This window comes from Doryrhamphus excisus, linkage group LG2 (genome assembly GCF_037039965.1).
Source record: "Doryrhamphus excisus strain RoL-2023G ecotype Guam linkage group LG2, RoL_Dexc_Guam_v1.1, whole genome shotgun sequence".
In the NCBI taxonomy this organism is placed as follows: domain Eukaryota; kingdom Metazoa; phylum Chordata; class Actinopteri; order Syngnathiformes; family Syngnathidae; genus Doryrhamphus; species Doryrhamphus excisus.
The window spans coordinates 3,189,157-3,213,777 of record NC_136358.1 but is presented as its reverse complement, the minus strand read 5'-3'; the positions used below and the strand labels follow the sequence as shown (position 1 = coordinate 3,213,777).

The following is a 24,621-nucleotide window of genomic DNA, read 5'->3' as shown; positions in this document are numbered from 1 at the left end:
CACATACATGCACACATACAAAGAAACATACCAAAAGCAGACAAGCTTCCTTGCTGACCCGGAAAAAGTTGGTTACCAAGGAAACATGGTCGGTCTGGTGTGACAGCACAGAGATTAATCCCAGGTATGAGTGAAACACTGAGGAAATTAAAAAGCAACTTCAAATACTTTAAATATTTCGACGTCTTAAATGTTTCGTATACAATTTGAGCAGGCTTCAAATTTTTTCGAAAAACTTTCGAGGTTACAAAGTGATGTCACGGGCTGCCCTCTCGTGGTCAAAAGTTTAAACTGCCGCCGTTTTGCCCTTTTAAAAGTTATTCACATGAGCTTTTGTGAAAGAATTCTTTAATGAAATAATTAAATGAGCTATTTTATCAAACGTGACATCGTCGTAATTATTCGAATGATTTCTTCAAACCTTACATTCATACATCATTAAATGTATAATAATAATATGTTGTGTGACGTCACAGCGACCAATGGCGGAACTGACAGACTATTGAAGCTCGTTGTAGCTTATTAAAGCGTGTTGACGCGGTAGAAACTTGTAGAAACCCACCACAACAAGTACTTCCGTAGATAATATACGAGACTTTTGGCATTATAACTGTTTGGAATCTGTCTCGTTGTTAGCCTCTGAAAACAAACAAGCCAGGCGGAGTCTCTTTGGATCCAAAGTTGACGTCGTCCTCTTCAACTTGCCGCGACGTCGGTACCGACGCCGACTTGACAAGAGACATGGCCGAGGCTCGGCCGGAGGAAGAGGAGAACATGAGGAGGAATAATGGCGAACAAGTGATCCGACGCCAGCCCAACAGCACCGAAGGTAAAAACAACAAATGGGCATTTCTATTTGTGCGCACAAAAAGCAAAGTTTAAATATGGAACTGCTTTGTTAATGTATCATATTGACGACATGTTTTGTGTGTAGACTTTGGTGTTGTTTGCTTGTCTTGCCGAAGATGCTGTCAAAATACAAATATACAAACACATGCATAAATAAACAATGTGCATCTCTCGAAACTAAACTGTTTCACCTGCGTCACCTGCAGGCTTTGGTGACATCAGCAGACAGCAACATGCAAAATACCATACAGTACAACTTTTTTGACTGATTGACTGGTTAGCATGTTGGTTACACAGGCAGGAGATCAGCAATATCTGGGTTTGAATCCTGGGGTTTTCTCCAGGTACTCCGGGTTCTTCCCAAAACATCCATGTTAGGTTAATTGGCGACTATAAATTGTATGATTGTGTCAATACAATCAATACAGGATGTGCTCTGTGATTGTCTGGCGACCAGTCCGGGGTGTACCCTGCCTTTCGCCCAAAGTCAGCTGGGATAGGCTCCAGCATACCCTGCGACCCTAATGAGGATAAGTGGTATAGCAGACAAATGACACAAACACTTCGGCCATGATGGTACGAAAAACGTGCTGATATGTGCTCAAAATATGAATATAAATGTAGAAAATGGATGGATGGGCTGTGTTTTAATTTGTATACTTTCACAAACAGAAGTACAGCAAAACGCAGTGTGCCGTCAAACAAAACAACCACAATGTTGAATGCGGCAATGGACTTATGCTTCATTATGCTACAGCGTAACGGCGCCAGGGCAAGCAATGCCGGCTAGCTCCTCCCCTTCCAAACCCTCCGGTGAAGCATGACATGCATCCTCATAAAAATCTAACATCACGTCAATGATGATGCGGAACGCAGAGATGTGATTCGTCGGCTCTTTTAGTCATTTTCAGTATGTAACCTTTCTTGTTTTTTCCTCCTGCGAAAGCATCATTTAAAAAATGCTTTCTCCTATGGTTTCAGAGCCACAGGTACAATAAGAGTGATGGATTTTCCATGTCAATTTGTTCCAAATGCAACAACGATGTCTGGATGTCCTGTTAGTCGCATTTGTTCACCACTACTACACAGGATGCTAAATAGCTACTTAACGATAGTTGTACTTGCTGTGTGCTTGTTGTGGTTGAATACACATGTTTTGATTACATTTTCTGTGATTCTCGAGTATACTTAAATGCAGTGAATTGTAATCTGCATTAAAGGGATAATTTGGATTTTTTGTCATGAAGTTGTATGACATCCGCATCCGCAGTGTAGTACATCAACGGTGACTTGTTACAATGGTAGCTAACATTAGTAGCAGAACTTTGCCAAGTTGCTATTATTAGCTTAAAACAGACATAACTAATGTGTGTGAGTGTGTGTGAGATACATGGAGCAGGAAGAGGGTCGGATTTCTAACATTATAAAGTTTTGTCATTTTGTCTGCTGTCAGCTGAGCAGATGATTAACCTCTCAGTCAGTTGATAAGACACAATGCAAGCATGCCACCACCTCATTTCAAATACTCCAATCAACATGTGCTTGAGCCGCCATCCAGGGTCAAAGTTCACACACGGTCCGGCACGATTTTATTTGGCTTTTATAGGGACTTTGGTGTCACTTTGTTATTGAGGTCGTGGTTTGCCCTGCAGCTATGAGTCAGCATTACTTCCGAGACAGGTCTGAGCGGCTTTGACTCAGGTGTTTTCCACTTCTTTGCAAAGCTTGATGAGGAGCATGCCTTGTGTTGTCTTTCTAGGACAGGGGTGTCCCAAGTTGTTCCATCGAGGGCCATGTACAGAAAAATTGAAGTATGCGTAGGGGCCACTTTGATACATTTTGTACATAAAAAAATATAAACATTTTGGTCAATATATTCTCAGCTATCAGAACAAAGCATCATTTGGCAGCTATGAGAGTTTGCAAGCTTGCGTTGTTTACGGTAGAGCCTCAACCGAAGCAGGCTTTAGCTTTGTTATAGCTGACAAAGCAAATTTAATTATATGCCAATTTTTTAATTGATTAAATTTATTTTTAGTGTATGCCAAGGGCCAATAAAAAACTAACTAAATGGCTCCCTTTCCTTAGTAGAGCTGCTTTCTTCTCTTTGTGTTGACTCAGCACTTCTGAGTCACCTCAAACCTGCGATCTTTAGCTTCAGATGTGCACTGAGATGGGGGGGGGGTGCACACCCAGGGAGCCGCTGCAGCACATCTGGAAGTGTTAAAGCCGTGGCAATGACGACACTGGCGCTGTCGCCAATCACAGCATCGGTTCCTGCAGGAAAGCTTGCTAGGACGGAGGAGGGAGGAAAGACACAAAGAAAGTCCATCTGGGTTCTTATAAGGAGAAGACGGGCTGCGTTGGACGAAAAGAACGTTTTGGATGGTTTCTTCAGCAGACCTCCTGAAGATGGCCTGTGGATGATTGACAGCCTGTGACATAGTTGTGGATGAAGTCGTCGTTTCCTGTTTCAGCCTCTGTCTGTCCCCCGCAGGTCGTCCTGACAGGAGGAAGCCAGAGAATCGTCTCAGGTAAAACACTTTCCTGAAGCTTTGCAATGTTGTGTGTGTGTATGTGTGTTAAAAGTCAACACAGGCTGCATGCAATGATAATTGACGTGTTCTTATGAATGGAATGTTATAAGTGGCAGCAACGCTTTCCTCATTAGCGTGTTTGTCTTTTGTTGCACCATAAACTTTTATCTACTCAGCTACCCCTCCACCCCATCCCCACACTCACTCCTTCTTATTGCTCTGATACACTATTGAAAGTATTTGTGTTGCCTGCTGGTTGGCACGGCAACGTGTCAGTGTGTGTTTATGGTGGAAACAGTAAAGTTGAGCATTTGGGAGTGCACACATGGCAACTTTACACTGCGTCATGTCTGCCCATGCATTGAATCAAGACAAAGCTGGAAAGAAAAAAATACTGAAAAAGTCATATGGTCTTTTGTAATCTGCCTAGCAACAAGTTCTTTTCCTTGACATGCAGACAGTTTGGCTGAAATCTCAGGCATAGCGAGCCTCTTGACTCATCTTTTTTCTTCTTTGCAGCCAAGGTCCACTCTGGTCCCTGAAGGCAGCCATCAAGAAAAGTGAGTTCTCTTGCTCACTGGCTTTTTTTCCTCAGCTTACGCGGACAAAAGTACTGGGACACAAGTACATTACAACCACAGCATGATCCAAAATAGGGCTGCACCGTTCTGAATTTTTTTTTTATATTTTTGTGATGCAGTTTGTTAGAGGCATTTTAAAAATTGTCTTTATTTAGTGTGTATTCTGTGCCGCCCTCCAGTCCAAAATGTTGTTGTTCAGTGAAATGAAGACTAAGGCAATGATTCATTAAGGCTTTGTTTCATTACTTTTGTATATGCTGATCAAGTGAGATCAAGTGTTCCCTGTTTCAATCAGCCACCAGCAGGTCCACGTCTTTCTCCGAGACACCGCGAGACAGAAACCGTGACGGAGACAGGAGGTAAGACAACTTTGGATAGACGCTTGACACGCTATCTGCTTGCAATTGTGTTTTAAAAATATTTTCATCTACTTTGTGTTTAGGGGCTCTGGTGCCAGGCGACCGGATATCACCATTTTGTCAGCTGAACCGCTCCCTTCCACATCCTGGTTCCCACCTCCTCCTCCTCCGGCTGCACAAATCTGGGGGCCGACGATCCCACCGTCCATACAGGTAGCACAGCTCCCATGATGTCCCGCTGAGCTGTTTAGAATGTCCATAGTGCACTTTCAGTTTCATTTTGTTGCCCTTTTCTTGGCCAAGCCACCCCCCTCCTATGACGAGGTAATACGGGAGAAGACACAGGAAGAGGGTGTCCGCACGTCCTCAGCCATCACATCCCATCCAGCCTTTAGGACCATCATCTCCACCCAGACAGACTCTGGATCACCTCCTGAGGGCCAGGAGTCTCAAGGTAAGACAAAGCTAATCTGTTTCAAGGCCTCCTTTTGGACCTTCATGTGAAAAGTGTGTTTGTTTTCAGCGGAGCACGTCAAACCGCTGCGTCCACCCCTCCCCAGGACTGTGTCTCAAGATGGCATCAGTTCACCCTTGACCCCAGATTCTCACGGGGGCCAATCAGAGCAGCTACCTGCATTTGACACAGAGACGTCGAGTGCCAAGCTCCCTCTAAATGAAGTGCAGCAACCCAGGCCACTTCCCCGATCCAGGCCCTCAGTAACTCCTGTTAGTAACGAGGTCAAGGTTCAGACTTTGGTCAAACTGCGTGAGGACGGATTGGCAACACTCGCTGCCCGTGCTAATGCTAACATCAGCAAACAGGACGTGATTCAGGGTAAATACTTTCAAGAGCTGTTGGAGGCCTTTAGCACTGACGACTGGGGCTTCCCTGAATGCCCAGGTGACGACAGCGGCCTCAGCCAATCAGAGGAGGACGAGAACGAGGACGAGGAAGCGAAGGACATGGCGACCCTCAAGGCCAGGATCCAGGCCTTTGAGCAGCAGCAGCAGGCGGGGCTTGATAATGAGAAGGTTGGTGGAAAGAAACCAGAACCAAGACCACGCCCTCGTCTCCAAGGACCATGTGCCAAAGTGCTTCCTCCGACCATTGCCCCTAAACCCAAAAGCCTCCTTAACGCCCCACAGGTAGTTGACACTCTGTCAACTCAAGGTACTCCTGAGAAACTGAACGCCCAAGCGGTCCCAGAATCCGTCCCACCTATCCCTGCACCCATTCCAGCCCCCAGACTCCCACCGGCAAAATTCACCCCCTCCCCCAGTGAAACTCATTCCACAGACGAGGATCCATCCAAACTGCCAGTCCCCATGCGAATTGTGGCTCCACCTCAAAATAGAGCCCCCGTGGTTGGTGGAAACGTGACCCCAACGCGGCCCCCCAGACCCTCCATGCAGGTCAGCAGGGGGTCTCAGACAACAAACACCCTGAAGCTAACAGGTCAGTCTTCTTCCCTTTGCATGAATTGACACCCCCCAACAGCCCCCGAACCAAATGTTTATAGCCATAAAAATCAACAAGTTCTTGTTCTTCATTAATACCAGCCCTGTCTCACCACAACACAACACAGTGCAATAAAGGAACAGATCAATGTCACTGGAAGTGACTCTTCCTCGCCGTCAGAGCGAGCAAGGCAACATGATGCCTTCAGTGAGAAGAACCAACACGTTAGCATTTAACAATGTGTCTTTTCACAGTCAAAGTGCATTGTGGGTAATGTAAACTGTAAGCACAATGCAGCTTTTCATAGACAAAATGAAAACATAAGTGCTGCCTGTGAGAGTTTGTTCTGCGGCCTCAACATTGGCTGATTGTGAGTGCAGAAGGAGGCTCTTGTCGGCCTCACACCGGTCATGTGATTGCTCAGCTGTTCTGGTTGTTGCCATAGAAACAACAAACAGCGTCCACTGTCGGTTTACTCTGAAAAGCTTGATATACTTCTATTGTCTTTTCAGGTCCCACTCCAGAACCCACGGCTTTTGTTCACGCCAAATCACCACCGAAGTCTGAAATCTCCCAGCCTTCCCTCCCCCCTCGGTAAGAACCTCATGTGCTGCTTCCTTCTGGTTGGCTTCCTTCCAAACATAAGTCTTCTTCTCTGCAGGCCTTCAAGTGTGAAGTCCCTCCCCCCGAGGCCTCCGCCCATGAAATCTGTGCCTGCCCGACCGCCTCCTCCTGCTAGCGTCTCATCCGTCAGCCAGTCGCTGCAAGCACCATCCAATCAAGTGCAGGGTCAAAGGGCATCAAAGAAAGGGCCACCTCTGCCCCCCCGCCCTAATGCTGGACACCCCCTCTTTAACAGTTACATGCCAGCAACACACTCAAAGGATACAGATAACAAACGTGAGTCCCAGAAACAGGACGTCCTCATCATCCTGGACGACCCCCTGCCGGCACACCATCTCATGGACCTGCAGATGCTCCCCCAATCAGAACTATCAAAGCCCACTTTGGGGAGTGTCAAACCGTCAGAGTGGCCAACCATGCAGAAACACCCAGAACCACCCCCCATCAGGTGCAGCACCACATCACATACACCACCTTGTGTCTTTTAAGATAACACTCCTTTGTTGTCCACTTTCTGGCGTGTGTGTGTGTATGCATGTGTATGCATGTGTATGCATGTGTATGCATGTGTATGCATGTGTATGCATGTGTATGCATGTGTATGCATGTGTATGCATGTGTATGTATGTAGCGGCCCTCGCTGTGTTGCCTTGTTTGACTTCGAGGGAATGCAGGACGACGAGCTGACCTTCTCCCAGGGTGATGTCATCAGCCTCCTGGAGATCATCGGGACGGAGTGGGGTCGGGGCCAGATAGCTGGGCGTGTCGGGCTCTTCCCCCTGATCTTCACCCGAGTCACAGAGCCCCTCCCACCGGAAGGCACAGCGAAGCCACCATTGGCACGCGAGATGGTGATAGAAAATCCTGGTGAGCATCCTTGCCACGCTGTTACTTGAATTTGCATATTTAAATGAATGAACGCTGTAATTATTTTGTCCTCAGCAGCACTACAGTCTACAAAAGACACACAGGTGAGTTTAAAGCTTGAAGATGTCTTTTCATGGTGCGCATTATTCCTTCTAAACTATGATTACTTAAATGCTTTGAGGTGGAGGAGTGGGTGGTGGCGCTCTTTGATTTCCCTGCTCAGACTGCAGAGGATCTGCCCTTCCACAAGGGGGCGCTCATACAGGTGACCCAGCACGTCGACTCAGAGTGGAGGAGGGGGAGACTGGACGGGAGGGAAGGGCTTTATCCTGCTGCCTTCACGCAGGCCTGCCAGGGTATGATACACATACACATACACAAACACACATTGCTGTGCATTGGCCTTTAAACATTTTCTCCCTGCTACCAGCTCAGCCAATTGAAAAGCAGCAGGAAGCGACAAGAGGCGTGGCCAAAGCTCTGTTTGCGTTCACATCCAAGAACGAGGATGAACTCACAGTCAAGGTGAGCTCATTAATTACTCTCTCACATTTTTTGACACACTTCTCCTTCCACATTTCGCAACCGATTCAAACCATAACCAAAACTGTTGAAATTTCAGTTCAACGTACTGCCAGTCAACATTCACATGCAATTTCCACCATTTTTGATGCTTTTAAAAGCATCAGCATCATAAAAAAGTAAACAAGCATGTCTGACACACTGCTGTCCTCCACCCAAAGGCTGGTGACATCATTACTTTGGTGGAGCCTGTGGACGAGCAGTGGATTGTGGGAGTTGTGGGTGGCCGGCGTGGGATGGTGCCCAGAAACTACATTTGCCTTCTTTGATCAGTGGGAGGAGCTTAACGTGGAATACTTTGGGCTTGTTCACACGTGAGTGAAGTCCACGATATTTCACTTCTTTCTGTTAAAATTCAAACACACCTTCTGGAATCCATAACCCCAACTCAATGTGGTCAAGACTCTTTGGATTGATGATCATGTTCTTGTTTGGTTCCACTCAGTGTCCAACAAGTTCATGTAAGAGTCCACTTAGGGTTTCTGAACATTGAAAAGACTTTTCTGTGTGGTCATGTCATGTGCTGACAGGTGTTGTCATGGCAACATTATGTACAAAGGATTTTTTTCTGTGACATTAGCGCTAATATGCTAACTGCACAAGACCTCTTTTGATCAAGCAAACATTCCAGCTTTTAAGTCAGAATAAAATGATGAAAAATTACTTTACCTCGACTGTTATATTTTTCATTATTAGGCCTTGTTCACACAAACAAGGGTATTCTTTAAATATATTTTCTCTCACTCTGGTGTTAAAAAATAACCATCACCATGGACACATTAATTGGATGTTATACGCAATTAGTTCATTGAGAAGCCTGAAAAAGTAATCACTTGTGCATTGTGACACCTCTCTTCATCAACATAGAAGGGACATAGGAGTCCCTAATGTCCATAACATGTTCCCTCGCTCCACCAGTAGAGGGTGTTCTCTACTCATTTCAGAGTTGAAGACGTGTCCGGAAGTGTCCAGCTCTTCTTAATATGTGTCGATGACTAAATACAGCGCCACGACAGTCTTAATTGGCTAAGGGATAACCCGCCCATTGAGTTCTGCGTTCTGATTGGCTGGAGACCATTTTCAATCAATCTTGGACCACTTGTTTCCTGTTATGTTATTGCTAGCTGCTAGCAATCAAGCTAGTAAGCTGAATGAAGGCAGAAGACACATGGCTGTGAATGAATGTTCGGTTCATGGAGGACGAGGAGGAGGTATATGTTTTAACAACGATTCAGATACGTTGGCGCCAGGACAAGCCACGATCAGAGCGGTGAATGTGAGTCTAATCTCCTTTTATCATTAAAATTAAGACTTTGAGAGTGTTTAAACAATAGGGAAATGTCTGCGAAAAGTGCATTATGTTTATGATGGGGGTTTACAGCCTTAACCATAAACAATAATTGTACAAAAATATAGTCCTGCTTCGCGGATTTCACTTATTACGGGCTATTTTGGAACCTATCCCCCTGTGATAAACGAGGGAACCATAATGCAGTACACAATTGCATAAAAATACAGTAAAATACATGGTGTGAGGGTTAACAGGCCAAGCGCTTATGTTTGCATCTTGTATGCCTGCCAGAGGCGCCACAACCACAGGAAAGGAACAAGTTACTCACTTGCAAGACTTTCTCTTTAAAGGGGAATTGCACTTTTTTGGGGGAATTTTGTCCGTCATTCACAATCCATATGTGAAACATGAACACGTATTCCTTTCCCTTTTCTGTGCATTATAACACAAGAAAATTTCAGCCACATTAACACAAGTTAATTTCAGCTAGCTTACAATGCTGTCATTGGGATACACCTATTTCTACTATGAAGCCCTGTAAAAAAATAACTTCAACAACATTGCATCGTTTGATATGTAAGCTGTGATCATGCATTAATGCAGTGATGACATATTATTATCTTGACGTATTTTGATTATTTAAAGTACTATCAAAAGTTCTTTGCCGACCCGACCCCTTTTGCCCCTCCCATGAGCCACCAGGGACTCCTCACCATCGACCCCCAACTTCAGGCCTGACTCCAGTGGGAGGCCCCGGTGACTCGCGTCTGGGTGAGGGACAACTTGGCCCAAATTTGCTTTTCGTCCCTGGGGTCTTTGGAGCCAGTCTTTGTCTGGTTCCTGACCAGGATCTGTTTGTTATGGGTGCCCACCAAAAAGCCTTCAACTATCTAGCTCCTACGAGCATTGGGACACTCAAACTACTCAAAAAAAAAAGGGAAATAGATGTTTTTACTGCATTTGTTTTATTTCATTTCACAGTTGTCTTCAATTTTAAAATCATGGTTTGGTCTTAGAACTCATATCACATGGTTAAAATGTCCTTATTCCGATGGGACTATTTTTTATTTTGTTTTGCCTAAAAGCTCTTCAAGGTGAGCAATGGTGGAAAAAGCTTGGGCTAAAAACACACAAATGCAATTTGTCATGAACAGTTCATGATTCTTTTCGGAAAAAACATCTCAGGTCAGTTCTAGGTCATCTACTGCACCTCATGGAGAAACGTTTACAAGGCATGATGATGATGATCTCTCGCGCACACACACGCACACACATAGGCACAGGCACGCACACATTGACCCATTGAAAGCCGACTGGGTCATGTGTCTCCAAAGTGGACATTTCATTTCTAAAGTTTCATAATACTGTTTTTCACCTAATTGTGGCCATCAAGCTAAGTGAAAGCAGGCTTTTAGCATGTGGCTAACACAAGGCTGCTTTCGGCTGAGAAAAAACTGCTAAGAATTAAGACGACTGGGTTGATCGCAGGCAAAATGGGCGAGAGCCGCTGGTGAATGCGAGCTAGCATATCAGGTTCTTCATCAGTGGCTCTGGCCCAAAGGTCAAGGCCATGGAGAGGTGGTGCTAGGTTCAAATGTTATAAGACTGCATTGGGCAGACAAACAAGAATTAAAAAAAAAAAGCTCCTTACTTGTTTTCCTACATCCTTAATAACAGACAGATGGATGATGTGATGATGTCATGAGATCATTAGTTAATCAGCACCATTCAAACCAACATTTTTTTGTATTGGCTCACTGATCATTGTGGGTTTTCTTTTCCTAAGCTGCTACGTTTTCCTACTTCACACCACACACGTTACGGCTAACATGAACAACAGATTGTGTCTCAAATGGAATACTTTCATCAGTACATTTCAATAATCATACTGTGTACACTGTGTACTTTGTTCCTGAGTGTGTGAATTTTGAGAGTGTAGTAATGTCGCATATGTATTACTGTTACCTCTGACCAGAAATGACAATTTTTTTTAGTTTGGAAAGATTTGATAGTTCTTCCATTTTCGCTACATATAGCTATGATGTCGATGACTTGGGGTGGTAGCACTGCACCTTTTCAACCGTTTTGAGTGCTACATCTGGGTACTGCATTTTGTTGTACTTTTTGTATGAAAGTACACCAATTGAGACACACCATTCATCTTGTTGGATCAAGGCAGGAAGATTTTGGAACTTGGAAATGTTGACTAATCCCATTTTGTCCCAAACCCTGTATGGATCAGGGTAAGACAGGCACAGTGTTCATGGCCTCAGATTGGGTGATGCGGGTGGGGGTGTCACCGTTACAAAAAGAGCTTGAAGTGTTTTCCCAGAAAAGGTGGAAGACGTTGTGGTTACAGGGAAAGTTTGTGGGACCATGTTTGATCATTCCGAGCCTGTGAGATTCTATTCCTGATGCTGCAGCAGGACTTCCTCCTCATTGGTCTGGATGCTGACATTCCCAAAATACTGGATTGTAATCCATCTGAGCAGTGGGAAATCTTTAAAATTGGAGCAAGTTCAACTCAGGGATTTCAGAGAGGACAACTTGTGGTCCACTTTGGAGCTTGGTGGTCTTCTAGACCAGTGGGGAAGGAACCTGTTTAGTTTCCAACACTGGAGATTCCTGTTCTGTGTCCTCGGCAGCCTCTTCATTGCTGGAGTCGATGGGAGCATCATCCTGCATTAGCATACAGGAGTAAAATAAAGATGGAGGACAACTGCATACTTGGACGAGTAAAGTATGGTTGATAGCTCACCGTCACCCAAGGGTGCGAGAGAACCTCCTCTGCTGTGAAGCGAGCATCCACGTTCACCTGCAGCATCTGACTGATCAGCATCTGAAGAAGCACGGAGAGCAGGACTGCTGTCAGATATGCAAGACTAACTTGTTTCTGGACTCTTAGATGTCACCTTGGCAGGCAGGCTGATTGTGTCCCAGTCTGGAGACGGGAACTCAAGCTTCCCTTGGAGGATCTGATCAAACAGCTCCTCTTGGACGTTGTTCTCGCTGATGAAGAACAGGAAAGACAAAGTGACACACAACCCTGTCATGTCTCAAGACTTCCCATTGTGGGCATCGGCCAATCATCACACTTCTCTGTGGCTAGCCCCGCCCCTCACTGACCTTCTGAATGGTGGGAATCCACAAAGCAGGATGTAGGTAATGATGCCTGCCGCCCAGATGTCCACCTTCAGACCATAACTACACACACAAGCAAGCAAATGAATGCTAATACTAGCTTAAGGTAATAACTGTGCTCACTTCCTGCTTCCTCTCACCCGCTCTCGGCGATTATCTCCGGGGCGACATAGGTGGGTGTTCCACACACGGTGTAGAGCGGCCCCTCCACCACCGTGGCCAACCCGAAGTCTCCGAGTTTGAGAGACTTTGTGCCGTCTGGATACTCGCACACCTGCCGAGCACAAACACATCATTAGACAGTGGCGATGACTGTGGCGAGATACGCCGCCTGAATTCCTACCAGCAGATTCTCTGGCTTGATGTCTCGGTGCACAATGTTCATCCTGTGCAGATACTTGATGGCTCCGGCCAGGTTGAAGACCATGGCGCTGGCGTCGTGCTCGCTATACTTTGTCGACGACGTTATGGCATCGAAAAGGTCACCACCCTGAGAAGCGCAGGAAAATCAGCCAAGCTGACACTTTTTGATCACAAAGGTGAAAAGATGAAGAAAACCTTGACGAGTTCCATGACCAGGAACAGCTGAGAGGGTGTTTCGTCCACCTCGATGAGCTGGATGATGCTGGGATGTCGAACCCTACGCAGGACAGCTACTTCGTTCTCAATCAGGTGCTCCTGTTGACATGCGCATGTGACTTATTATGTCTACATCCGCTACGTGCACCTCAGCTCACGTGGTGTACGAGATTACCTTTCCGCAGCAACGAGCTTTGTCGATGATCTTCAGAGCGAACTCCTGTCCGGTGGATCTGAGGGGAGCATCACAACTGAGAAAAAGTTCTTAAAGGTGCTTAGAGGAATTCCTTTTTACCTCTCCACACACTCCTTCACCACTGCAAAATTTCCATCACCGATGACTTTCCCGATTTTGTACTTGTTGCTAATGATGGACGACGACACGGCCAGATTTCCGTTCACTTGGAAGAGATGTTTTTGTCTTGTCACATAAGTGTTGGACAACGTTTTTAGTAGACATGACGTTCAGTCACCTTCAAGAGCGGCGTCATCTGGCTGCTGTGCCTCGCCATTGACGTCCGTGGAAGAAGCACGACGAGGAGAAACCTGCGGATGGGGCAGAGACTTTCAAACCACATTTGTACTGATGATGAAGAACAGCTGATGAATCCACCTTGAGGCTGCGCTGTGTGCCGGGACTTGTGGGGGAGGGGCTAGACCTGGACGACCTTGCCTGAGATCCTGACGCTTCATTTACTGGCGAGGACAGTAGAGGAGTCAACTTACTGGCTGATACGCATCCGACACTTCGGAGCAACGTTGAAGTGCCTCACCTGATCCCGGCGACCTGGACTGAGGCGCGGCTTTGGCTGAAGCCTTCGAGGAGGGCAAGCCCGAGCCGCTGGGGATCTTGGGAGGTGTCGTCCTCTGAGGCGCGGCGGGACGAGACCCTTTGACTCGGCATTCTGACAGAAGAGCGGGACAGAACCAGAATTCTTGACGTGATTGCTTGTCCCGAATGAGCTCCTTTTTACCACATTAGACTGCATGTGTTTACTATTGTTTCTTTTGTTTGACTGTGGTTTTCCTGACTAAACTGTGTTGCATGTTGTACAAGACCGGCCCCTCAGATGCAGTACAGGTGGCCTTGAGGCAATCAGTGACACAACAGATGATGCCTTAGCCTTACTTGACTTCACTCTTACACTGCATACGGTATGTCATACCATAAGAAGATTGTCTTCATATCATTGTGTGTGGCACCACTCAAGACATCCTACTTTTCTTCGTTGGGACATTTTTCTTACCTGTCCATGCATGAAAAATATTAGGATGATTTTCTTTCACTATATTAAACTGTGTAGCGAATGCGTGTTTGGGCGCGTGTGTGTGGTGTGAGACCATTCACGAAGGCTGCAGTCTTGCCGCCGTGAGTGAGCACAAAGTCATCCTGAGCGTAGCGAAACTTCTCCAGGCCACACGCCATGAAGACGTCGTCGTCTCCGAAGAAGTCCTGCAGACAGGTGAGCTACATGCACGCACACAGACACACACACACACCGAGATGAACATTTTTAGGTGTATGAGCGTGCACGTGACTCAAGAGAGCAGACGACAGCTAGTAATGTTGAAATCACATTGTTGTCATCATCTTTGATATCATGCATCAAAAGTCAGCTGGGATAGGCTCCAGCATACCCCTATGACCCTAATGAGGATAAGCGGTATAGAAAATGGATGGATGGAAAAAACTTAATCTTGAGCCAGTTGCAAACAATCCCTGTAAAGTCTAATTTTTTCCTTTTTTTTTTTTTTAACATACCTTTGCTGATCTCTTTTCCCTCCTTATCCCCATTGTCACTTCTTTTTTTTGTCCCCTCTGTCCTCAATCCTTTTCTCCCACATCTATGGGCTTCCTGGATGGCTAGTAACCATGGTAACTAATACTGCAGTGTCAGAGGCAGGACACACACACTCCTGTCTTGTTTCATTTCAGTCTGAGTCTGAAGCTTCTCAGAGAATAAGGCTTCATTAAGTGACACTGCTGCCTTCAAAATAAAAGCCTGGCTGTACTATAGACTTCTGATAGCTGGGCAAGTTGGCCCCTTTTATTCTGAAAGCATTGTGGACTCACATTGCTTTTATTTTTCTAAGGTTGCTGTGGGAACGACTGAGTGGCTTTGTTCAACCAGTGTGTGTGTTTCTGTGAAACATGGATGGCGTGAAGACGTGTGTGTGAGTGTGTGAGACGTGTTTGAATCTGTGCTGCATTCACTGACTCTACTTGCTGTTGGTCACTTTGATAACTCTTTTTCTTCTTTTGTCAAGGTGTTAAAAATAGCTTCCTGTGATGTGTTTGAGCATCCTGTCCCTATAGTTTTCACGCAGAAGATGACTGAAGATATCTTTTTTTTACTTTTGTTTCCCAGGATGGAAGCTGAGCTCACCTGTTTTCCGTCCAGTGTGTAGAGCTTCTTCACGGCTCCAGAGTCCAGCTTGATGGCCTCAGTGATGTCGGCCAGCACTTGTTGGAAGGAGTGTGCCGTCTTTTTGTTCAGGAGGATCCGCACCGCCTTGCGAGGCTTGACGCCGCTGCGGATCACCGTCACCAATTTGGGTTTGATGAAGTCTTTGCTCTCTCTGCCCTCCCGGCCTTCTGGACGCTCTTTGGCACAACCGGCAGCATTGGCGGCCGGACCCCCAGCAGGCGCCCCGGAGGGCCTGCTTGACCCCGACGACGCGCTGCTTCCGGAACTGGCGCCAGGTTTCCAGCTCGGAATGGAGATCTTTGTGTAGTCAACTTTGCGGTAAGGCTCGTTGGAGGCACACACATAACACTGGCCTGAGACACACAGACACCTTTTTTCACGTCAGGAGGATGCTTTGACAATTGCTTTCTTAGTGAATATCATATTGTATGCCTGTAATTGTTTCTTAATGTGAGTTTAAAATGTGTGTGAGAGGCATATTGCAGGGTTTACAGTATCAGTATTAGGCATTTTTAGGTTGTTTTTATGTCTGTGATGCACATTTATTGTTACAATTCATCCATGTGGTGGCTTAGAGGATCAACTGTATCTGCTTTGCCACAACTGATGCATCTGTCTTTTAATGCCTCGCTGGCTGTGCCCTTTCCCTACATTAGTGCTCATTAGCAGAATTTATGGTCATCAATATTGATGCTTAATGCAGGGTCTGCACTTGGTCTGCTTTTTGTTTGAATGGAATCTAGATTTTGATCTGAGACAGAAAAGATGTTTCGTACCTTCAAGCAGCTCATCCATGCTGCTGATCTTCCTGCTGCCGTCGATTGTGTAGATGGTCCTCACTCCTTGCGGCAGGTGCAGGTTGTCTGACAGCGAGCGGGTCAGCTCCATGAGCAGCGCGTCGTATGAGCGGAAACGGTCGCTGGAGACGGCGTAGACCAGCCCCTTGAAGTAGCGGTCTCCATTGCGGTAGAAGCGCACCTTCTTGGCCCGCTTCTCCAAGGTGAGCGCCTGTAAGGTGCGGGTGCGGTAGTAGCTGCAGTTGGTGCTGTGCGCTGGGCTTGGAACCAGGCTGCTGGCCCGTGAACTCGGGCCTGACCCGCCGCTGGTCCCGCCGGAGGATTCATCGCGTTTAGCCCGGGTGGAGCGTCCTCGACGAGCCTTGTCTCGTTCATCAAAGTGCTCCAGCTCGATGGTCTTACTCAGAGACATGACAGGGTCGGGTTCAAAAGCACGCTAGCACTACTTGACATTCATGATGCAAGAAGCAAACACTGTGAAGTGGTCTGGCTTCCTGCTAGCAAAGATGAGATCAGGATCTTCTATGAAGACATGTCCAACTTTGACGACAGAGGTGATTTTAAGGATTCTGATGAGTCCTAGTGACCCACTCCCCGAAGCCTCTGCCAGTGCATCAAGTAACAATTCTCCATTTGGATCCTTGTCCTGCCATGTTAGCACGTGTCAAGAGTAAAGCCTCGAGGTCATACGTTGGCTGCTGTGCTCGCTAGCATCTTAGCGCCTCCCTCAGCAGCATCTCAGACCCAAAGTCCAGCTTTTGGTCCAGCAGTCCCCTTTGTGCAGTAAAGCTGAAATACAAGGTCACAGTGAATGTGCTAATCAGTGAAGATTAGAAGGCCATGGTGCTGCATTAGACTCCTGAATGCAGCTGATCACAACCTGCAGACAGGATTAGAACAAAAGCTGCATGCAGTCTGCTTCATGAGTGTGCATGCAAGAGGGAGGCACCCACCAATAATGCTGCGGAACCGGTCTGTTGCTATGGAGGTTTCCCCTTCCCTCCTCCCCGGTGCGCAGGTTCCGGTATTTTCCGGCTGATCTGGGCGCTACAAATGGATTTGATGGCGACAACTGAGCCGGAATCAGGCTGCTATGCGGCATTTAGTGTGGCTTGTCGCTGGATGCATTGAGGCGGCAGCATGGCCGCTAAAGCAGCAGCAGCAGGAGAACGAAGACGAGGAGGAGGAGAGGAGACACCGGCGGAACAACGCTTCTCCTCCGCCTTCCCTCCCAGGCTCTCTCTCCCTCTCTCTCTTTTGTCTAGCGCGCTCAACCCCTCCCCCTAATCTTGTCCCATTTTAGCACTTAGCCAATTAATTTTTAAAAATAACAAACTGAGGCAAACTTCAATTCAACATCTACTATAGTGACACACTCTTTTTTTATTTTTTTATTTTTTAGAATATTAATGACAATGATTTTATCTCAGTCTAAGGACAAGTGAGATAACATCAATTTAGGATTTAGCTTTGCAGCTAGCTTGGATTGTTATTGTCATGTGAAAAGGGGAATGATTATCGTAGTTTAGCATCATGACGAGACAATGGTGAAACCTGTCAGGGTCTCTTCTGTTTGGGATAAAACAGCCGGTTTCTTCATAAATAAATACATCATGTAACAACCAGTCATCGATACATTTCTTTAGGATAATTATCTAATATGTTTTTAGTATGTGCCTTTACAAAACATCCAATTATGCTAAGGGACTGAACTCATCAATAAATGATGCTAACTTTCAAAAGCAGTAAACTGCTTGGCTCCATTAGAGTCCTAAATATTTAATGAAGCTGCTAAACATGTAAGTTTTGTCATGAACAAATGATAATATTGAGAAATGAGAAAAATTCCCACGGGTCTGTTACCTGATTCTACACCCTGGCCCATCATTTTAGATCAACTTAGTGGCTGGACAGTATGGTAACGAAACAGAGACACAAACAATGCTAATAGCTAGCATGCTAGCATGCTAGCATCCAGCGCGGACACCTTTTCTTGCTTCAATACACCGTTGCTAAAGTGCTAAATATCAGTGTGAACTACAAAATTCCAAAATGCTAAAACACACAGCTAACAATAGGTATTAGGAAATGTCATAAGTCCTTACTGTTACCTATTTTAATTTCAAAGGAAATGCTAACAATGCTAACAGCTAGTATGCTAACACTGTATGTAGTATGTATCTCTTGACATGCTGTACCTATGATATGCGAGAGTACAATACACAGTACTTGTCATAGTGTTACAGGTGTATAGATGTAATTTTCAAGATGCTGGCTTGGTAGGGCCGTAATTCAGAGCTGCAGCCTACATGGGAGCTACTTTATATTGAGTATGTAACATGTATTCAAGGACATTATGGAAAAAATGTTATGTAATATACGACACCATCACACTCAGTTGTAATACTTTTTTTGTTTTGTGACATGGAATTTATCTTGTGTATGAAAATGCACCAAAGCTGTGAGGAATGCAATGTCATTATCCTGGGACTAAAGCAGACTCTCACCCATCATTCCACTGACATACTGTTCCAGGACACTGCAATAAAGAGCTCTATAATCCACCTGATTCTAATGCATTGAAGCGACAGTAGTGTGGAGCTGCATTTCACCACACAGGCTACAGTTGTGGACCATCACATCATTAATATGCATATTCACATTTTACCCCCCCCCTTCTGTTTTAAATTGTAAATTATTTGCTGGGATAGGCTCCAGCACCCCCGCGACCCTCGTGAGGATAAGCGGTAGAAAATTAATGATTTGTTTTTCAAACGGTAACTTAAATCGAACATGGTTTAATGGCGCTATCTGCAGGGTAAAAAGGGTACTGCAGCTCTAAATCCAGTAAAGGGTGCGTGCTGTTTCACTAATCATGTCACTTACTAACAGTTTCCTGTAGGAAGAAGCATTGACAAGATGTGACGTGTAATTGCAAATTTTGCAAGTACAATACTGCTTACTGTATCCAATTAATTATTTCTTAGTATGTACAATTGAATTTAAAATATGGTTATTTACAGGGAGAGTCATATTATAGTGTTTAGAGGAGGTTTATTCACATAGGCCAAAATTTCCCTCGATTGGACGCGGGTCTCGGCTATAAAGTAGAGGGTTCAGTGTTGGCTACAATCTAATCAGATACTCTGTTGTTCTCGATCTGGATGTAATGGGGCCATCTCTCCACAGCAGGCTGCGAGTTCCACTTGCTCCTGACTTAAAGGTCTCGCCTCTCGCCCTTGTTCGCCTATAAACAAAGTAGTCAGGACATGTAGTAGTGCTGTGTTTTGCCTCACTTTGAACATTATGTTACTTTACCGTAGCTTAGCTGGCCTTATCTTATGCTACACTGTACAACTTTACGTTACATTGCTTTACTTTTTTTGCTCTTCTGTCCTTTATTCCACTTTGTTGCCCTTTGCGATACATAACTTTATTAAACTTTAGGATGGGTTGTACTGTGCTGCCTCACTTTACTTATATTATTATAGTCTACTATACTTTATTCCACGTTGGGTGAATAGTTTGCTTGTTAATTTACATATTTACATTTTTTTATATGCACTTTCAAATGAGGTTAATTCAAAATCAGTCCTGATTGCAAATTTTAAATACACATTAAATTCAATACAATTAAATTGCATTTATTTTTTTCAACCAGGACTGCATTTGTGAGGTCATAGGTCCCAAAGCAGTTGATTGGCTGTTATGTTAAGCAAAAACCAAGGTGGATCTCATTAGGAGAACGGATCCCTTCTGAGCAAGTAAGTGTCTTCAGAAGAAGAAGAAGTCTTTTCATGAAAAGATATATCCCACCTACGCTGTCTTGACATCATTACTGCATTTCTTTTGCGTTTGTAGAATGGGTTCTTATCAAAGTTTGCCATCCAAGCCAAGACAGATGAAAACTCGTCTATCAGGAAAACTTCTTCGCTGAATTCGTTTTTTCCCAGAAGGAGAAGTGGAAGCGTACATCAACCAATTAGGGAAAGGATGACGCAGATTCATTACGTACTGGTACTCGTAGGTAGTATATAAGATACTAAAACTTGGCAGGAGTGACGCATCTTAACCTACATTCAAGATGTTACATGTAATGTAATGTAACACTAATTAAATTATATTTATATATGAATATATAAATGTAATTAGTTTGTTTTGTGGAGTTTGCATGTTCCAAATTGATTCCAAATTGTCCATAGGTATGAATGTGAGTGGGACTGGTCCATGAACAGTTGAGCCATGGCCCATTATGGCATAACCTAAAATAAAAGTAAAATAAGTTGACATTCAATGGTCTTGTGCAGCCATAAATCACTGGTGGGATTTAGAAGATGCAGGGACACCTTTCACCAGCAGATAGAGCCCTTCACCATGACTTGCCATTATGTAATATGCATCTTTTAGGCCAGTGGTTCTCAACTCATTTGGCTGCGGGACAAACCGTCACCCCTTAATGATACCCAAAATGTATACATTTTTCAACTTCACATTTCTCTTTAATTCTTGAATGACAAGAGTACAGTTTGAATTTGAGGGAGTGCAAAGTAAGACTGTGTGCCAGCACAAAACATCTGTAAATAACATTTCAGGAACAATATGTTTTTATCCACAAACTAAATTATTTTGACGAAAAGTGTCTGTGAAGGTTTTCTATTTTGCTTGTGCTATTGTTTGGACTCTACTTGCTTGCTCAGCAGACCGATAACAGGTTCTCAATAAAGACTCCACAGGAGTCAGAAGCCCAGTCACAACCCGAGGCATGAGGACATATTTGGGAGTATGCCCACACTATGTAGCCCCAGGCTCACAGACGCAGTGGCAATGCCCTTTGCAACCAATTCTCACTTCTTTGCAGACACGTGGTGGGTGCACGTCAGTCCCGGCACTTCCTCAGTTCGGCTGTCCAATGAGCTTGGAACTCTGCCATTAACCTTAACTGAGGCAAGTGAGGCCTTCAGTTCTTTGGATGTTGTTGTGGGGTCTTTGATAAGTTGTTGCTGAGTAAGTATGGCTGGCTGGCCACCTCACCTATATTCTGTGTTTTGGCCATTTGTGTATAATGACTCTCACTGTGGTTTGCTGGGGTCCCAACACTTTAGAAATGGCTTTATAACCTTTTCCAGACTGATAGATCTCAATTACTTTGTTTTTTTTTTGTTCATGGATAGATTTATTCAATGCATCCACATTTTTTCAGCACTGTCCTATGCTTTCACTTTCTTATATCTTATATCGTTTATATATCTTCCGGCATTCTTGCATGAGCACATGTACTGTTGATAATGTTCCAGCGCAAGCTCAATGTTCAACAAGACGTCTTTTAGAGATGAACGGCACATGTACGTATTTCACTTTTGCATCTCACAGCAACTGTGGTGCATTGAATTAATTGTGAAATGGCAACGCTTGATGAAAAAACATTGTCAGCGAATCATAAAAGACAAAAACAGACAGGCCTTTTCTTAACAGCGGTTCATGTATGCTGCACATTTTACATATGTCATGCAATATCATGTGTTTATAAATTATTATGGACTTTGACATACGTATTTGGATTAAGGAGAATGCCCTATTGGCAATAGAAGTTAAGAAGTTATTCTTAAATGTTTAAAATAAATGATTTATATTACAAATGTTACATTTTTGTATATTAACATGTTTTTCAGCCAAACCCAATTGGAACGTGTAGGTGTACCTATTGTTATTAAGTTGTCCCTGGTAAATTCTCTGGGCACCTTGTCATAAAAAACGGTGTGACAGCGCATTGAACCTGTGGAGGAGACTAAAATTGATGGTGTGTCCTGACTTGTGCAGATAAATCATCAAGTCCATCAACAATAGAACCACGGCCCATCATGTCATAACCCTAGGCTAAAATAAATAAAGAGAAGTGTGTTATAAAACATTCAATGGCCTTGGTGCAGCCATAAGTCACTTGTGTGGATTTTAAAAGATGTAGGGAAGCCATTCACCAGCAGATGGAGCCATTCACCATGGCTGCCTATTATTGAAGGTGCATTATGGTCTTTTAGGCCATAGTGGACCTCAGGCCAATTAGTTTCTTCTTTGGATGACTTGTCTCTTCAGTTGATGCTCTTTGTCTCCATGCAGGACATCACTTGTCATTTATTTCGTGGCTTGCTTGACATGTTATATAACTTCCCATTTTAGGCTAAGGGGACACCAATTTCTGTCCCTCATGATCCAATTATACAATTATACATATTTTGGACTGCCAAATATATTTTAATTGCAATATGTTGTATCTGTTAACCTGTTGTTATAGTCTTAGTTTTTACCTCTGGTGGTGTAATGGTACACACTGCTGCTTCTCGTGCAGGGTTTGATTCCTGGCCAGGGCCCGAACACCCCGCCATTGGAGATGTCCAGCATTCCAAGCAGGGATAAGTGGGAGAGTTGCATAAGGAAAGGCATCCGGCGTACATACTAAGCCAAATGGAACATCTCACCGTGGCAAAGACAAAGTTGCAATGTAAGTTGGCTCCCGTTTTAAACAAAGACAAAACCAAAGACAATTAGCATACTGACAACCCTAATATAAAATGACCCCTCTTTTCCAGGATCTGTTGCATTTATTTAAAGTTATTGTAGTTACCAGACTGCAAGACGATCCTTAAATATAAGACGGCACGCCTTTTTCAAGACTTGTTTTTGTAAGAATTTATTTTCCACAAACTCATAAACCAAAAAGGTACAAAATCGCTGTAGTGACCCAAATACAAGACAATCTTGAATATCAAACAACCTGAATATAAGACTACCATGAGAAAAAGCTGGCAATTAAAAAAATAAAAAATCACATACCTTGGTTAGCATCATTACAGACGATAGCCAAATAAAATTTTCTCATAAAAAATCATGTAAATCCAAAGTGACCACTGCAGTGATTATTTGAGGGGGGCTGCAAAACACGTTTGGGAACCACTTGGTTAATTGACGACTCTTAAGTTGTCCATCGATAAGAATCAGTGTGAATGGTTGTGACCAGTCAAGGGTATACCCTACCTTTCGCACAAAGTCAGTTGGGATAGGCTCCAGCATACCCACGCAACCTTAGTGAGGATAAGCGAAATGGATTGGGTGGATGGTTTGTTTACTTATATACGTTCTTATCTTGGGATCAATACGTTACTAATGGATAAATACAGTGAGTGAGCTGACATATCATGATGTTTGCCAATATTATGCCAACAAAAGGAAAAAAAACTCAGTATGCTTGTGTGACACAACCTTTAACATAAATGTTACTCCTGTCTGGCTTTTTGAAGATAAATGTACCTTTTAGAGCAAGACCAGCTCACATATCAATCTGACGTCGTTTGAAGATCTCGTCTCGTCCATCACAGAACGAGGTGAAATTCCTGATAGCTGCTCATCTCTCTGGTCGTCTTGTTCATGAATGCATGCGGGGGGGGGGATGCTTCAAAGACATGTTAATGGAGCGCTATGTGAAGATGCCAGGAGGCCAATTACACATGTGGGGCTACACTTCAGCTCATTGCTCACATATGCTTGGTTATAGCTCATATTTCTTTAGATGACCTTGACCACGCAGCAGAATACCATCCATACATGATGTTGGTTGACTTCCAAGTTGGTCTACTTTTAATTTCCCGTAGGAAATCATTCAAGTAATTAATTTTTCCATCATGAAACCTTTATTAAATCTGCAGGTGATGTTTTAAGTAAAATTTTACCGTCCCTTACAGTCATATAAGCGTAAAAAATGAAATTAAACACGTTATAATGAAGGTAGCAAAGCAAAATAAAGTAAAACTACACGCAGCTTTGAAGATGTCATTGAGATTGACACTGCCTTCTAGTCACAAAAGTAAAAAAAACACTGCCATGAAGCTAAAAACCACAAAAACTACACTTCCACAGAAGATACATGTAACAAAGAGCTATACTGACACCTAGTGGAGTAGAATTTTAATGTTACCAACTGTGCAAAAAGTCATTCATTTTCTACGGCTCATCCTCATGAGGGTCGCAGGGATGCTGGAGCCTATCCCAGCTGTCTTCAGGCGAGAGGCGGGGTACACCCTAAACTGGTCGCCAGCTAATCACAGTCCACATATAGACAAACAACCATTCACACTCACATTCATAACTATGGACAATGTGGAGTCAACAATTAATCTAGCATGTTTTTGGAATGTGGGAGGAAACCGCAGTCCCCGGAGTTAACCCACGCACACACGAGGAGAACATGCAAAATCCACCCAGAGATGGCCGAGGGTGGAATTGAACCTGGGTCTCCTTGCTGTGAGGCCTGCGTGCTAAACACTCCTTCGCCGTGCAGCCTGCAAAAAGTCAATTTACTCAATTTATAATGTCGGTAAATACAACTTAAATCAAAAAATGTTAATGTTGGAATGGTAACATTGTTTTGCTGGCAAATTTTAATGACCTACATGTTGCTATATAGTGAAACAAAATAAAGCTTATGGTGAATTAAGTAAAACAAGTCCTGCCTTTGAAGACCTTGTCAGATGTGAA

The 24,621-nt window shown here is 44.2% G+C and overlaps 2 protein-coding genes and 1 long non-coding RNA gene across 7 annotated transcripts; 2 read left to right on the top strand and 1 right to left on the bottom strand.

Moving 5' to 3' along the window:
* The first annotated feature begins 475 nt into the window (after nt 1–475).
* On the top strand, nt 476–8,521 carry LOC131124823 (uncharacterized). 3 transcript variants are annotated; one of them, XM_078795479.1, is made up of 14 exons: nt 476–829; nt 3,347–3,383; nt 3,906–3,946; nt 4,263–4,326; nt 4,410–4,539; nt 4,630–4,780; nt 4,853–5,782; nt 6,298–6,379; nt 6,447–6,857; nt 7,041–7,276; nt 7,352–7,380; nt 7,458–7,632; nt 7,707–7,801; nt 8,020–8,521. In XM_078795479.1, exons 1-14 carry the CDS (start codon nt 742–744, stop codon nt 8,125–8,127), a joined length of 2,577 nt encoding a protein of 858 aa, XP_078651605.1. In that variant the 5' UTR covers nt 476–741; the 3' UTR covers nt 8,128–8,521. The 3 variants fall into 3 exon arrangements, with proteins under 3 accessions (XP_078651605.1, XP_078651600.1, XP_057921633.2); XM_078795474.1 differs by having other exon boundaries at nt 4,850–5,782; nt 7,355–7,380; XM_058065650.2 differs by having other exon boundaries at nt 4,850–5,782.
* Nucleotides 8,522–9,130: 609 nt separating this feature from the next.
* Nucleotides 9,131–24,079, top strand: LOC144901578 (uncharacterized). 2 transcript variants are annotated; one of them, XR_013629635.1, is made up of 4 exons: nt 9,131–14,332; nt 15,239–15,616; nt 22,439–22,591; nt 23,388–24,079. It is a non-coding gene; the product is annotated as an uncharacterized LOC144901578 (long non-coding RNA). The 2 variants fall into 2 exon arrangements; XR_013629637.1 differs by lacking the exons at nt 22,439–22,591; nt 23,388–24,079 and adding exons at nt 19,757–19,859; nt 19,957–20,107.
* On the bottom strand, nt 10,096–17,354 carry LOC131124824 (serine/threonine-protein kinase DCLK2-like). Of its 2 annotated transcripts, XM_058065652.2 has the most exons (16): nt 17,049–17,354; nt 16,075–16,884; nt 15,257–15,651; nt 14,211–14,337; nt 13,643–13,774; nt 13,483–13,565; nt 13,343–13,415; nt 13,165–13,270; nt 13,045–13,102; nt 12,849–12,968; nt 12,634–12,780; nt 12,431–12,564; nt 12,276–12,353; nt 12,062–12,158; nt 11,908–11,988; nt 10,096–11,828 (listed from the first exon to the last, which is right to left on the bottom strand). In XM_058065652.2, exons 2-16 carry the CDS (start codon nt 16,505–16,507, stop codon nt 11,727–11,729), a joined length of 2,166 nt encoding a protein of 721 aa, XP_057921635.2. In that variant the 5' UTR covers nt 16,508–16,884; nt 17,049–17,354; the 3' UTR covers nt 10,096–11,726. The 2 variants fall into 2 exon arrangements, with proteins under 2 accessions (XP_057921635.2, XP_078651613.1); XM_078795487.1 differs by lacking the exon at nt 17,049–17,354 and having other exon boundaries at nt 16,075–16,989.
* Nucleotides 24,080–24,621: the final 542 nt, after the last annotated feature.

Coding starts and splice junctions, on each gene's coding strand:
- LOC131124823 (XM_058065650.2), top strand. CDS start 742: ATGGCCGAGGCTCGGCCGGAGGAAGAGGAGAACATGAGGAGGAATAAT. Junction 3,384..3,905: donor AAGCCAGAGAATCGTCTCAG/GTAAAACACTTT, acceptor TCTTCTTTGCAG/CCAAGGTCCACTCTGGTCCC. Junction 7,633..7,706: donor CTTCACGCAGGCCTGCCAGG/GTATGATACACA, acceptor CCCTGCTACCAG/CTCAGCCAATTGAAAAGCAG.
- LOC131124824 (XM_058065652.2), bottom strand. CDS start 16,507: ATGTCTCTGAGTAAGACCATCGAGCTGGAGCACTTTGATGAACGAGAC. Junction 14,338..15,256: donor ACACACTGGACGGAAAACAG/GTGAGCTCAGCT, acceptor GCGTGCATGTAG/CTCACCTGTCTGCAGGACTT. Junction 12,969..13,044: donor AAGCTCGTTGCTGCGGAAAG/GTAATCTCGTAC, acceptor GCATGTCAACAG/GAGCACCTGATTGAGAACGA.